The sequence below is a fragment of the Schistocerca piceifrons genome, chromosome 3, assembly GCF_021461385.2.
Source record: "Schistocerca piceifrons isolate TAMUIC-IGC-003096 chromosome 3, iqSchPice1.1, whole genome shotgun sequence".
NCBI lineage: Eukaryota > Metazoa > Arthropoda > Insecta > Orthoptera > Acrididae > Schistocerca > Schistocerca piceifrons.
Genome location: NC_060140.1, coordinates 615,426,405 through 615,442,211, shown reverse-complemented (window position 1 = coordinate 615,442,211; position 15,807 = coordinate 615,426,405). Strand labels below are relative to the sequence as shown.

General features: G+C 38.6%; 1 protein-coding gene across 1 annotated transcript in view; it reads right to left on the bottom strand.

The window, feature by feature from the left end:
• LOC124788894 (phenoloxidase-activating factor 2-like) overlaps positions 1-15,807 on the bottom strand; it is a 450,082-nt gene that overhangs the window by 353,915 nt on the left and 80,360 nt on the right. The window contains exon 2 of the mRNA XM_047256177.1: positions 1,566-1,609. Coding sequence (XP_047112133.1) covers positions 1,566-1,609 — 44 coding nt within the window. The remainder of the gene's footprint in view (positions 1-1,565; positions 1,610-15,807) is intronic.

Sequence of the window (15,807 nt, the reverse complement as noted above, 5' to 3'; positions counted from 1 at the left end):
CTTGAGCTAATATCCAAATCCTCTCAAAATCTAATCTTAATTCAGATTCTGAAATATCGTTCGTCAGTACCTCAGCAATTGTCTGTTATGCTCTCTTTCCCTTCGGAACTTTTAATAGTTGGTTAATTTGCATTTAGACCCAAATGTTAAGGAAGCTCGAAACAAAATTGACAACGCGTTAATAAGTTCAATGGCGTGTTATTAATTACTAAAGGTCCCGGTATCCGCAATGATATGTATAGGATTTTAATCATTAGAGGTCCCTTTCTTTGTTAGAGTCCTCCTGCGAATGCGAATGTACGTGTTCAGATACGTGGTGAGCCTGGTTAGGGTCATTCTGTTGCTAAAAGGAAAAAAGGAACAAAGCTATTCAGAAAGTTATTTCATTACGGGGAACTAGGAATCATGTCACATGCAAAACTGAATTTGTATCCGCGCAGAGGAACTGCATCTCAAAAGTAATGGCAAACATAGTTGCAGCAATGTTTTTATCCTAATTATGTGTAATCGTGACTTCATATCAGTGACGTTGATAACAAGAAAACTTATCTCAGTTTTGTCTACTGAGTAACAGAAATAACTTGGATAGACAGATAAGAACAGGGGAGCCTGCGATGTAACTAAATGTTTTCTTGCACTGTAAGAGTCCTCAAACGGGACCTACAATAAGGTGACATTAGCGTGGGCAGGTTGAATTTTACATGTAGATGTAAATGCCCGAAGACGATCTCCAAAAGAACACGTAAAAAGAAGTGCAACGTACTCAGCTTAATAATTTGTAAGTCATATAAATAACAGAAAAATAGTTCTGTGTGCTAATAATATTGAAGAATAGTCTTATTTTAACGACAAAATTATCAGTCTAGAGAAGAATAGCAGTTCATGTAAACACAATAGAATAAAACGCATTACGGAAAACTCCACAATGGGTTTCCCAGGTTACAGCTTTCTTATTAGTTTTATTGTACTCACTGTCAGGTCAGTAGAGAGATTTCACTGGAGAAGCAAGACATCCATTCACGTCGTTCGATTCTAATCATTAATCTATCCATTGAACACCTGATTGACACACAGGGAAACTTCATGTTCAACTAACGCAGAATGAGATCGATACAACAGTTTTATGGGACTGAGTTTTAACACTCGCATACTTATTTATTCAATCCATTCACGAACAGTGAGGAAAGTAGTTTATTTCGAATATATCTACAACATTACAAAATGCTATAAATGACAGTATGTATGTCAAGACAATACCCCGTCGTGGCAAATTATTACTGATATAAAGAAGAAATGCAAATAACATATCTTGACGTTTAATTTACTTCAGTTCTGTACCGCACCTGACTAAAAATGCTAAGAAACCATCCACACGGATGATAAAATATTTCATTCACTTATACTAAGCTAAATCAGTTGTAAGCTTTGCTGTAGTTGTCTTTTACTTATGTCCCTTTGTAAAATTATAAAGCAAGCAATCTGTGTTACGCTACATGTATTTGTCAAAATGCTCGTCAATAATGTTTCCGTAACTGGTAGTTGTCTTCATGGTAGTTACAACTTACCGAGTCCCCAACTTTGCAGAAAACGGGCACAGGATCAGTCTCATCTGAAAAAGAAGAAAAGACTTCAATAATTTTCGTTTTTATGATTAATCTGGATTGGCTCTGCTGTATAACCGTACTGACAAAGAATGCAATATCGATCGGCACATAAAGAGCATGGACAGGAGATTTCATATACGTGAGCTACGTTGAACATTATTTTTCTTCACGACTTTGACAGAATTAAACCAGCACATTTTTATAGAAGAAATTTGTCACTGTTTCGTAAAATTACAAGAATACATTCTATGCATAACGATATAGCATAATGTTTGTTCTCGATGCTTCAAAGATAACGAATTTTTGGATCTTCATTGATTCTGTTGCTTTTAGGCAAAACGATTCAGTGAGGAAATTTTCATTAGTTGTTGTTTTGTAAGGAACGGTGAAAGGAAAATGAAACAAGATAGGAAAAAATACTTGATGATAGACGTAGCGAAACTGCAAAATAATTATATGTAGGCAATAATAACGGTAGGAGACAGAGAAATATGGAAAAACAACATTACGTCAAGAGTTGCCTTTTTGACAGAACTAAATAAAAGTAATGGACATAATAACATGACCTACTCGAATGAGTACGTTAGATCACGGCTCTGCTCCAAACCTGCGCACAATAAATAATGCTTATCCAGGGTTCTCAAGGGAACCGGTAAACGCTTCTCTCGCTGATTTTTCTACTGCGAAATCATGGGTGAGGTATTTCGAATCCCACTGCACTTTCTTGGAAATAAGGTTTGCATGATTGTAGGATGTTTGCAATGTAGTTAGCTATGTGCATCGTATTTTATTAGTGTTTATCCATGTGCAGCTTTGTGTTAAAGATCAACGTTTTTATCTACTTGTTTTTTAAGTCACATAACCCACAATCGAATATCAGCATACCAAACAACAAATTATTATACTCCCATACATCTGATACACGTAACTGGAGTGAATCAAATGTACTAGAGCATAGTGGCTGTTTTTCTGTACATGTAACACCTCAGCCTCAGTTTGCAAATAGAAACCAATCTTTACCCAGGTTTCAGCCAAAATAATTTGGCCTGTGACACTTAGCCTTTAGAAACAGGCCAAATCATTTTGGCTGAAACCTGGGTAAACATTGGTTTCTATTTGCAACTCAGGCTGACGATTTACATGTTCAGTTATCACAGTTGTTGACAGGGCTGCACAATGTTAAAAATTCTTATGTTTTTCTGTACTATGTCTTGATTTTATTTTTGGATTGTAGACTGTTTGATTTCGTGATACTTGAAAATTTGTGGCACTTTCTTTTAATCACCATGGGACAATGTATATAATACCGCATCAGATAGTACCCTAATGGGTCTAAACTAGTGATACATATTATATTACTGAGCATTATGGACTAAACAGATATTTACACTTAAGAAAGCGAGTGCGAATATAGACTTAAAGAAAAATTTCGTGGCTTGTTTCTCTAGCGAAAAGATATGGAACCTGTGATGACAAACCGAGATGAGTTCGCAGTATCTGTCTTATGGGATCCACTGCAAAATGAGCTTTCATTAAATTTCTTTTAATACAGAGGTATCCGTTTTGCTAACTTCAAACGCTTTCCGTTATGAATGAGGCAGAGCAGAGAACCGCATTAACGCAAATGCTTAATCCCAAACCATGAGACAGCTTAAACTGTCGAAAATTCCTGCGATGTTGTAGTCCTTTGTGAGTGGTAATTTTCGCAGTCGTTAGCTGTTTTCTGAATAGCACGGTACAGTTACTTACGTAATACTTCGTATTACCAAATATTGCAAGTTTTAAAATACGTGTAGCAAAAAAGAGTTTGCTGACTCGTCATTATTACTTCGCAGACGTTCTTTGCTTCGCCTCATTATACGGTCGCTGAAGCTTCTAATGACTGCTGACGGAAACCGTATAGCAAGGTCGTCTGTAGCAGAGTGCCAATCACTGCAAATAACGCTAATTACCTCGGCACCAGGAAGCATACGTCGGCATCCCAGAAGAGCAGGGTTAGCAGTATGTCAGGACTACGTCGGTTCTCGACTCTGTGTTAACGTCGTGTTGCAGTGACAGTTCTGTTCCTTGGTAACTACTTTGCACTGTATGCTGCTTTTGAATGTTACGTATTTATTATCATTTGTTTAAATGCTACAGGCGAATGCTGCAGTTATTATTATCGTATTTTAATAGGGCACAGTATTTTAAAAAAGTGTATCGAAACCCGACTTAGAATACTTTCCTTTACGTTTACAAATGTGTGTAGTAAATAAAATTATTTTTCCACATGAGTTTTTTTCGTATAGATAATTGCTCTTGGCTCTACTTCAGTATTTGATCAATGATTCAGTGTGTTCCTAGAATTTAAATGGGCTACATATGTTGTTGTTGTTGTCTTTAGACCAGAGACTGGTGTGATGCAGCTCTCTGTGCTACTCTGTCCTGTGCAAGCTTCTTCATCTCCCAGTACCTACTGCAACCGACATCCTTCTGAATCTGCTTAGTGTATTCATCTCTTGGTCTACCTCTACGATTTTTACCCTCCACGCTGCCCTCCAATACTAAATTGGTGATCCCTTGATGCCTCAGAACATGTCCCACCAACCCATACCTTTTTCTAGTTAAGTTGTGCCAAAAAATTCCTCTTCTCCCCAATTCTGTTCAGTACTTCCTCATTAGTTACGTGATCTACCCACATCATCTACAGCATTGTTCTGTAGCACCACATTTCGAAAGCTTCTATTCTTTTCTTGTCTAAACTAGTTATCCTCCATGTTTCACTTCCATACATGGCTACACTCCGTACAAATACTTTCAGAAACGACTTTAAGACAAAATGGTCCAAATGGCTCTGAGCACTATGGACTTAACATCTGAGGTCATCATTCACCTAGAACTTAGAACTACTTAAACCTAACTAACCTAAGGACATCACGCGCATCCATTCCCGAGGCAGGATTTGAACCTGCCACCGTAGCGGTCGCAGCGGTTCCAGATTGAACGCCTAGAACCGCTTGGCCACAGCGGCCGGCACTTCCTGACACTTAAATCGATACTCGATGTCAACAAATTTCTCTTGTTCAGAACGCTTTCCTTGCCATTGCCAGTCTACATTTTATATCCTCTCTACTTCGACCATCATCAATTATTTTGCTCCCAAAATAGCGAACTTCATCTACTACTTTAAGTGTCTCATTTCCAACCTATTTCCCTCAGCATCACCTGATTTAAGTCGACTACATTCCATTATCTTCGTTTTGATTTTGTTGATGTTCATCTTATATCCTCCTTTCAAGACACTGTCCATTCCGTTCAACTGCTCTTCCATGTCCTTTGCTATCTCTGCCAGAATTACAATGTCATCGGAAAAATCTCAAAGTTTTTATTTCTTCTCCATTGGTTTTAATTCCTGCTCCAAATTTTTCTTTTGTTTCCTTTACTGCTTGCTCAATATACAGATTGAATAACATTGGGGATACGCTACAACTGTAAGTAGGCTGTTTATGTTTTCTCTATGTAAGTAGGCTGTTTATGTTTTCTTATTGGCAACGTTACGTAGCGCTCAAAATGAAAATCACTGGCTGTGCTGTGTGCAGTCTGTGGCTAGTTTGCATTGTTGTCTGCCATTGTAGTGTTGGGCAGCGGCAGCTGGATGTGAACAGCGCGTAGCGTTGCGCAGTTGGAGGTGAGCCGCCAGCAGTGGTGGATGTGGGGAGAGAGATGGCGGAGATTTGTAATTTGTCATGAACTGATATATATATTATGACTTGTGATGATATTAAGGTAAATACATTGTTTGTTCTCTATTAATATCTTTCATTTGCTAACTATCCCTATCAGTAGTTAGTGCCTTCAGTAGTTTGAATCTTTTATTTAGCTGGCAGTAGTGGCGCTCGCTGTATTGCAGTAGCTTGAGCAGCGAAGATTTTTGTGAGGTAAGTGATTTGTGAAAGGTATAGGTTAATGTTAGTCAGGGCCCATTCTTTTGTACGAATTATTGAAAGTCAGATTGCGTTGCGCTAACAAAATATTGTGTGTCAGGTTAAGCACAGTCATGTAGAAATGTTCAAAGGGGAAGTTTCACAACCCTGCCTCACTCCCTTCCCAACCACTGCTTCCCTTTCATGCCCCTGGACTCATAACTGCCGTCTGGTATCTGTACAAATTGAAAATAGGCGTCCGCTCTCTGTATTTGATCTCTGCCACCTTCAGAATTTGAAAGAGAGTATTCCGGTCAACATTGTCAAAAGCTTTCTCTAAGTCTACAAATGCTAGAAACGTAGGTTTGCCCTTCCTTAATCTAGCTTCTAAGATAAGTCGTAGGGTTAGCATTGCTTCACGTGTTCCAACATTTCTACGGAATCCAAACTGACCTTTCCCGAGGTCGGCTTCTACTAGTTTTTCCATTCGTCTGTAAAGAATTCGCGTTAGTATTTTGCAGCTATGACTTATTAAACTGATAGTTCAGTAATTTTCACATCTATCAACACCTGCTTTCTTTGGGATTGGAATTATTATATTCTTCTTGAAGTCTGAGGGTATTTCGTCTGTCTCATACATCTTGCTCACCAGATGGTAGAGTTTTGTCGGGACTGGCTCTCCCAAGGCCGTCAGTAGTTCCAATGGAATGTTGTCTACTCCGGGGGCCTTGTTTCGACTCAGGTCTTTCAGTGCTCTGTCAAACTCTTCAGGCAGTGTCGTATCTCCCATTTCATCTTCATCTAGAACCTCTTGCATTTCCATAATATTGTCCTCAAGTACATCGCCCTTGTATAGACACTCTATATACTCCTTCCACCTTTCTGCTTTCCCTTCTTTGCTTAGAACTAGGTTTCCATCTGAGCTCTTATATTCATACAAGTGGTACTCTTTTCTCCAAAGGTCTCTCTAATTTTCCTGTAGGCAGTAACTATCCTACCCCTCGTGGGATAAGCCTCTACATCATTACATTTGTCCTCTAGCCATCCCTGCTTAGCCATTTTGCTCTTCCTGTCGATCTCATTTTTGAGACGTTTGTATTCCTTTTTGCCTGCTTCATTTACTGCGTTTTTATATTTTATCCTTTCATCAACTAATTTCAATATCTCTTCTGTTACCCAAGGATTTCTACTAGCCCTCGTCTTTCTACCGACTTGATCCTCTGTTGCCTTCACTATTTCATCTCTCAAAGCTACCCGTTCTTCTTTTACTATATTTCTTTCCCCCGTTCTTGTCAACCATACCCTAATGTTCTCTCTGAAACGCTCTACAACCTCTGGTTCTTTCAGTTTATCGAGGTCCCATCTCTTTATATTCCCATCTGTTTCTAGTTTCTTCAGCTTTAATCTACAGTTCATAACCAATAAATTGTGGTCAGTCTGCATCTGCCACTGGAGATGTCTTGCAATTTAAAACTTGGTTCATAAATATGTCTTATCATTATATAATCGATTTGATACCTTCCACTGTCTCCAGGTCTCTTTCATGTATATAACCTTCTTTCATGATTCTTAAACCAAATGTTGGCTAAGATTATGTTCTACTGTGTGAAAAATTCGACCAGGCGGCTTCCTCTTTCATTCCTTATCCCCATTACATATTCTCATACTAATTTTCCTTCTCTTCCTCCTACCGAATTCCAGTCACCCATGACTATTAAATTTTCGCCTCCCTTCACCATCTGAATAATTTCTTTTATCTCATGAAACATTTCTTCAATCTCTTCATCTGAGGAGCTAGTTGATAAATAAAATTGTACTGCTGCGGTAGGAGAGGGCTTCGGTCTATCTTGGCTACAATAATGCGTTCACTATGCTGTTCGTAGTAGCTTACACGCGCCCATATTCTTTATTCATTATTAAACCTATTCCTGAATTACCCCTAGTTTGATTTTGTATTTATAATACTGTATTCACCTGACGAAGAAGTTTCGTACCTCCTGCCGTAGAACTTCACTAATCCCCACTATATCTAACTTTAAACTATTCATTCCCTTTTTAAGTTTTTTAACCTACCTGCCCGATTAAGGGGTGTAAGAGGTCCGAGCAGATGTAATTTCGATATATTGCTCATGCGCTGCCTGCGATATGCAAGGTCTCTGACCAGAGAGCAGTGTTGACTGCAATAGGAACTGTGTAGCTGTAGCAGTAAGTTGTTGCTAGTCTGGAGTCTGCTCTGGTCTGGTATGGTGTATCATGTTGGCTGGCCCGGTCGCGGTGCAGCGATGCCGGAGCCTGAGTATTATTGTATAAGGTAAAAAGCAGTCTCGCGCATATGTAGTAATGTTATCTCAAGTCGCTTGTAAATGTTTTAAAACTCTCGTGATAACAATCTTCCTCATAAAAAGTAACTTTTAACAACCATTCATTTCAATTGAAAGAATTTACTAATTTCTCCCATCCATGATCATCCTGATTATTGCAATAGAAAAATCAGTTGCTTTCTTTCATAAATGACAGATAGGTCGGCCAGCATTGCACAGAGCTGTGCCAAAAAAAATTTATTGTAAGAGCAGATATATCCGGCGACTTCATTGAGGTAAGAATTTTTCCTTTTTTTATTCAGAATGATCTTTCAGGGCCATGACGCAGCACTGCTGTCGTCCAAAATTTACCAGGTTAAATTCACAGTGAATTATTGAAAAGTCATAAGTGAGCGACAATTTAATTGAGAGGTTACTTACATTGTTTTATTGCCAGGTTACTGAATTTATTTTTTTTATTGGGACGTTACACTGAATGTGAACGACAGACTTATAATTTTTACCGTTGAGAGGTTTAGGAATTTTTCTGTTTTGAGGTTACGCTAAATGTGAATGAATTTTGAGCTTAGATTAAATCAGAAAGAATTTTATGTGGAGGTTAATGTGAAAAGAATTTTGTAGGGAGGTTACAAATTGGAAAGAATTTTGTGCGGACGTTACACTGAATGAGGATATTTATTTATATTATTTATTCTAAATAATTGTGGGGAGGTTACACTGTGAAAGAATTTTGTTTTGAGGTTACACTAAATTAGAATCATATTCATATTATTTATTTTAGTTATTGTGGGGAGGTTACAGGGGTCTGACATTTCACGCTCCGATCCGTAGCACGCCAGTTTTCTTTCTTGATAACGATGTCCCCTTGAGTAGTCCTCTCCCGGAGATCCGAATGGGGGAAAATTTTACCTCCGGAATGTATATCGTACACAAATATAACGCAAATATTTACCAAATGATATCAATGCTTTCTTTAGTTCATTTTCAAGATGTAGATGTAGATATTAAGCCCTGATGGACCTAAACTAGAAGTCAATCACCTTGTGTTCTGTTTCACATTTCTCATGGCCTGTTAAGGTGCACATTAATACAACGTCACTACAGCCCAACTGTACGAACACATTCACCTTAAAACAAAAAGAACGTTCACAGTATGTTTCTTTATTGAAAAGCTGGTTAAAGAATTTTGGTTCTTCGAATGCTTCCAGAAATGTTTTCTGCCCTCTGAAATCTTTCAAATGACACCCAATGTATAGCAATACCACTGAATGTAGAGCAATGTCAACTTCCTCGCCAGAAAAATTGTGTAAGTACATTCCGTCAGCATGTTCTGCCTCTAAAACTTCTTGAGAATCATTCCAGTTTTGTAGCATTTTAACGTTTTGAATATCTCCTTTGTTCAAAATAGATTATGATGTCTCAATTCATCTAGTACTCTCATTCCTAGATACCAACCTCGAAGGCAGCCAATCTTCACTTGAAACTGTCCTCAATAGGTGAGACCGGCGTACATATAAGAGACTTATTTCTTCCAGGAAACGGACGGAAAATTACAGAGACATCCTACATATGTCAGAGTAAAGGATGGAGTGGAACGATTTTAACTGCAAACAATCATGCAAACAGAGAAAATGTCTCTTAGACTGCAACAAATTTTTGGAGACAATATCGCAAAATGAAAAGAGATGTGAGAAAATGATTCTGTGAATTGTCAGCACCTAATGAGATTTGTTACGCTAATTGTGAAAACTGAATAGTAAGTGTGGTAATTTTTATAGGATAATGCGAAGTTTCATAATGAGGTGTGAGCGTTGATGAACTTGTTTATTATCAACAAATTTGTTCAAAGTTTCAAGCAGATGTGAGGCGCAAACGTTTGTTGTGAGATATCTTAATATGTTACTGTCATACATATGTGAGATCGATTAAGATGAATATTGCGCATTGACAAACTGAGCTGATGGAATGCACAAGTGTTGGGTGGCATTTGTTATAGGATACAACCAAATTAAATGTATTCGTACCAACGCTGCCGATTTCACAAGTTTCGTCAGCGTAGTTGAGATATCTTATCACGTAATGGCCTATAAACTACAGGATTTCCCAACGGAAGATCGTCGGCATAAGATAGGTGAAATTTTTGAGACCATTGATATTTGACAGGGTAAATAATATTTTGAATGAACGAGAGTGTGCAGGGACGCTCATTTGGAAGTATTGTTACTCAAACTCCCGTCCAGTCATCCAGCTTTAGACTTTCCTTAATATCTTCAAGCATACTCTACGAATTGCACCATACATTGTTCCTTATCGTTCCATTCACGAATGGGACGTGGGAAGAACTGTACGCTTTTGCGAGAGTTGTTATTTGCGTAATTTCATCAGCACGATATAAGGGATCGATTCTTTGGGAGCTGAGGAAAATGTGTAGTTTATGACCTTTTCTAACTAGGTTCTCAGTAAATGTACATGTCTTTCTTCAAATTTACCTTTTCCATCGTTCCTCGTTTCACTGTATTATGTAAGCGCTAAGTGTCAGTCTTCAGACCACGCTGTTATTTTGTCGAGGCCAAACTCGACATTACCACAATGTTTAATCGTAAAGGCTAAAATTGCAACTATGACTGATGTCATTTAAGTATATCATGGATAGTAATTATCCAGATACACTTACTTGGCGACGGGAGACGTTACTTTAGTGTATGTGGATAACACTCCTGGAATGAAATTTTCGAGCCTGTCTCAAACTTGGTTGACATCAAGAGTATATTTCCTTCGGAAGGTTTCTTTCTCGATTTCCGAAAAGCATTTGAATAAGAATCACATCTACTGCCAATTACGATAATATGGTGCAACAAGTGAAATTTGTGAGTAGATTGAGAATTGGTTGACAGGTAGAGGGTAGTAAGGTATCTTGAACGAAAAATTATTGGCACATGTGGAGTGTGCCCCAAGAAAGAGTACTGTGTATTATTGATCTTGCAGACAATATTAATAGAACCTTCACACTATAGGCAGATGGTGCAGTCATCGATAATGAAGTACTGTCTGAATTAAAGCTGCGCAAATAACCAGTCAGATCTTGACAAGGGCTTCAAACTTGCTTTTAATGTTCAAAAATATGAAAATATGCGCTTCCCAAAACGGAAAAAGTTGTTTCCTAACACTTTGTCACTAACTCATTGGTGCAATCGACTAACTCGTCCAAATACCTGGGTGTAACAGTTTGCAGGGCTGTGAAATGGCACGTTCAGTCGTAAGTAAAGCAGGTGGCAGACTTTGATTTATTAGTAAAATGCTAAGTAAATGCAATCATTCTGGAAAGGAGGTTGCTTACAAAACTCTCGTGCGACTCAGCCTAGAATATTGCTCAGGTGTATGAGACCGGTACCAAATAGGACTAACAGCGAATATTGACGTATACAGGAAAGGGCAGCACGAATGATCACAGGTTCATTAGACCTATAGGAGAGTGTAACAGAAATGCTGAAGAAACTGAGCTATCAGCTACTTGCAGACAGACACCAACTATCTCGAGAAAGCGTACATACGAAGTTAAAAGAACCTGCTTTTAATGATGGCTCTAGGTGTATAATTACAAACTCCTACATTTTGGTGTAGTAGTGATCGCAAGGGCAGCATTAGAATAATTACAGTACGCACACAGTCGTTTAAACAACCATTCTTCCCACACGTCATACGTGAATGGAAAGGGAAGAAGCCCTCATAACTGGTCCAATGAAAACTACCCCTGTCACGCATTTCCTGTAGTATTTTGCAGAGTACAGACGCTATTGTATATGGAGATTCTTATGGAACTTTTTTTCTTCAGGATCCTTCTCTTGTTGTTGTATTCTTCATCTTCTTTTCTGCTTCTTTTTCTTCTTCTTGTTCTTACATTATGGCCTCTGTAGCACGACGGGTAGCCACTTCATGGATTGCGTTGTCTTCTTCTCTTCCCAGAACCTCTTCATTCTTTCTCTTCTTCTCTGCCTCCCATCTTCCTACATCTTCAGAATCCTCCTCTTGTATGCATCACTTGTGAAGCTTTTGCTGAATCCTTCTCTGTTGTTGGTCTCTGGTATATTGGTCGGTGTACAGCAGCTTCTCCAGTTTTCCTTCCCTTTCATCTTGATCCTGGACATCGACCAGTCCTTCCCGAAAAAAAAGCCCATTGAACCCTGTATTTCCCTTGTCATCCGTTTCCCATATTCTTTAAGTTATTTTAAGCATATTCATCCTAATCCCTTTTCAGTCTGTTTTCTTCTGATATTTTGTTTAGGCTCCAGTGAATTTCTTCCGTAGGTCTTCGCACCCGCCTTTCGCACCGCCTTTTTTTTGTGTCAGGATTTTCCTCGTTATTTCACTCCCTTCTTCCGCCTGTTTTTCTGCACCACACCTCTCTACCGTTATCCTCTGTCGCATATAGTACCGCATTCACCATCGGTGGATTGCAATGTATAATCTTTGCTTTCAATGAAATATTCTTTTTATTCTGATCATATAGAACGCTGATCTTACTTTCTTCACCATGCCTGTTGTTCCCCTCGTTGATGCTGTTTATTTATGTTCCGTCTGAGTTTGTCCTGTTTATGTTTATTTTATGGTCAACGTGATATAAAATTCCAGTGTTCCTTCCTTTCTTTTCCGAAAACGCTCAAGGATATATATACGAAATTCGCGTTTCGAAAAGTTGAAGTGTAATAAGGGTTTCTGTAGTTCTGGTGGCACCCAATACTGAACACGGTTCTTCATTATACTCCACAGACAATGTGTCCGCCAAAAAGTAATGGCGACAGCGTTTAGGGACTCTCTGCGTATTGCCATGTTCAAAAGTGTAGGGATAAAACGGCATTTAACTCGTGTCATGTCCAAGATTGACTTGCATGAAAGTTTCCTCTCATCACTGGTACACGCCTGCTCGCTCACCTACCGCAGACAAAAATGCATTATAACGTACATATCTCCTGTCCCTCCTGTTATTACACGACAACCTCTCACCAGTGTAATATTTATCAGGAATGTATTATGAAACTGTGTCTAGTTAGTCTTTTAAGTGTCATTTATTTATTTTATGTCTTCATGTAAATGAAAATGTGAAGAACAATGTTATATGAAACTGGAATATTATTCTTTCTGTACAGTTGTATGTAACCTCCAACCACTTTGAAGCTTTGGTTCGGTAGCGAACATTTTATCTATTTTAAAATTTATTAGTAACAAATGAAGTCAGTCTAATTAGAAGGTGGGACTCAGCACTGTTTAGACGATCACAGGTGATATCTTTGATTATTAGTGAAGAATCAGTTGTATTTCTTAAGAATATGTTTTATTATCAATACTGTGTGGAAGGAGAAATTTGGAGACGAAAATTCGAAGCGCTGAGGTGCGGTCAGTCTTAGTCGGGACTGGATTGGTGCAAGCGCGGAGCTTATTAGTTGAAACATTAATTATTTGGAGGAAAGTAGAACAGTGTTAGTAGCGGTGGAAAGTGGAGGAATTTGAGAAGGCCACAGAGACAGCGTATGGAAACGGAGGACGCAGTAATTACTTCACGAAACGAGAAGAAGTCAGAATTTCCTAGAACATGATTCTCTCGATATTGTTGCAATAACTCACCGACTAATTCAGATTTTCGATGCACAAGATGATTTCGCAAGAATTGAAGCATTTTGAGAAGAGGCAGAGAAACAAGAGCCAAGAATTTCAAGAGAGTGCTTTTTGGATAAGACATCCTCAGGTGGCAGCTAATGTTTCACTAAGGAGCTAATCATCTGAAATATCGTATCAAGAGAACGCAAATGCTCCGTGAGCTCCTCAGGCAATATCGCGGACTATTTTCTGTATGATTTCTGACAGAGGAGAGACTGTGGTTTAACCCGCTCTATGGATTGTATTAACAAGTATGAGTGGAGACTGGCATCTATTGTTTGTTGTATCGAACTGCAAGCGACTTCAAAAGTTATACTACTCGGCGTAACGGCCTAAGCTTCTGTTTTGAGTGAAAATTAATGAACAGACGACCTGTCAGTTAAAATACGTAGTTGGGCAGCCGTCCACTGTTAAACTTAAAACCGTGTCTTGCCAACCCGACATAACGCAGTCTGGCATCGGCTACGTAACGACGCACCAGAGCAGCAGAGGAAATTTATTTGCATTTGGGCATTTAATCTTCCGATCAGCGAGATACGCGCCGCCATGTAGCTGTGGCCCAGCGTTCATCGAAAACAGCAGCAACGTGACGGCGTCAAAGAGGTCAGACATAAAATATGAAAATCCCAATGTTTTCCACTCCAACGCCATCTTTGTTTCCCAACGTGTCAAAACAGCATTTTTAATACGAGTACATCGTTCGTAAATATTACAGATTTACGAACAGTACTGAATATTCAATGTGCTGAAATGAAATGATCGTATGGCACTGTTGGCCGGGTTCAGCCGCCTTGTTGTAAGTCTTACTTCATGTGGCGCCACATTGTGCGACTTGCGTGTCGATGATGATGATGAGGATAACACGACACCCAGTCCACGGACGGAGAAGATCTCCAGCTCTGATGGGAATGGAACCCGGGCCCGCTGCATGGGTTAGCAGCTTACAGCTCTCTCGCAGACAGAATTTGTAGTTTACAGTATAATTATAACTGTATAAGCGCTTGGGGTAGTGATACAAATATAATGTATCAAAAGTGTCAATTTGCATTACGAGAAACTAACTCTTGATAAACTTTCCATTTCCGTACATAATCAATTTTTCAATAGTTTGTGTAATGTCACTAAATCTGATGTGTATATGTAACTAATTATCGAATAACCGATACTCGTCAGTAGCGACTGTATAAAATATAACTGATATACTTCGTAGGCATTGTCAATTGCAAATAATTAACCTTTTAGTATACAATTATTATTTCGTGACAGTGCATGAGAGTGCTGCTTAGCCAATTTCAGACTAATGTATGAGAAAAGTTGGTGGCATGACGATTTCCTAGGTATATCGAAACTAATTTGAAGCATCGTGTATTAAGCTGAATCTCGTAATGGTTGTAGCAGTTCGAAACGATATTGATGATGAATGTTCATTCGTGACTACGTTGTGTTCTAATGTGCTAAGCGTTTACAACAAAACATTGAACGCTTAATATTGGTGCATTAGAGATAGTGATGTGAGCATATTATGTTTGTCATAGTCAGATACGTAGAACAGTTTTGAGCTTACGTCAACGACTTCAAACTTACTAAATTACAGCAGTTCAAAAGAAAACGTCTTTTGCATGCTGCACATTAAACTTTATTTATATTGAGCTCCCAGAATCGTTTCACTTTAGCTGCAGCACACCTTCGGTTGGTTGCCAGATCGGTGTCTAATTTATTATTTTTACGCCAAACAGCTTTCTCTCAGATGCTGCTGAAAAATTACCAGCAGAAAAAACTTTATTTTAAACCTAATTAAAATCTGTGAAACAGTCTTAGTTAGTTCCACTGACACAGTAATGACGCTGAGAGGTAGTTCAGAGTCAGTAATTAGGACCATTTCAGGATAAGCTAGGGTTATTAACATGTCACCACGCACCCTGTTTATCTGATTTAACGTCTTGTCCCTTTTTAAAGTTTCCTAATCTCAAAAGAAGGCTCATACAGCATACGTTTCCTCGTGAAGTGATTATCTACAATGTATACAAGCAAGAAGGCGTGCAGAAAAGTAATGTCTCGAAATTTTTATGTGAAAATTCTTAAGGCGTTTTGAATAAAACAAACGTTACTAACTTTCTACATTTTTATTCTTCATTTCTACATATTTATTTCTCAAAATAGTCACCCTGGCGACGAACGTACTTCTCCCAACATGAGACCAGTTGGTTGATACCGTCACTGTAGAATGTTTGACTTGTTGACGGTGCCGCAACCTCACATCTGTTTGTACCGCTTCACAACTATCAATCTGAAGTCTTCGAAGGCGTTGTTTAATTTATGGAAACAGAT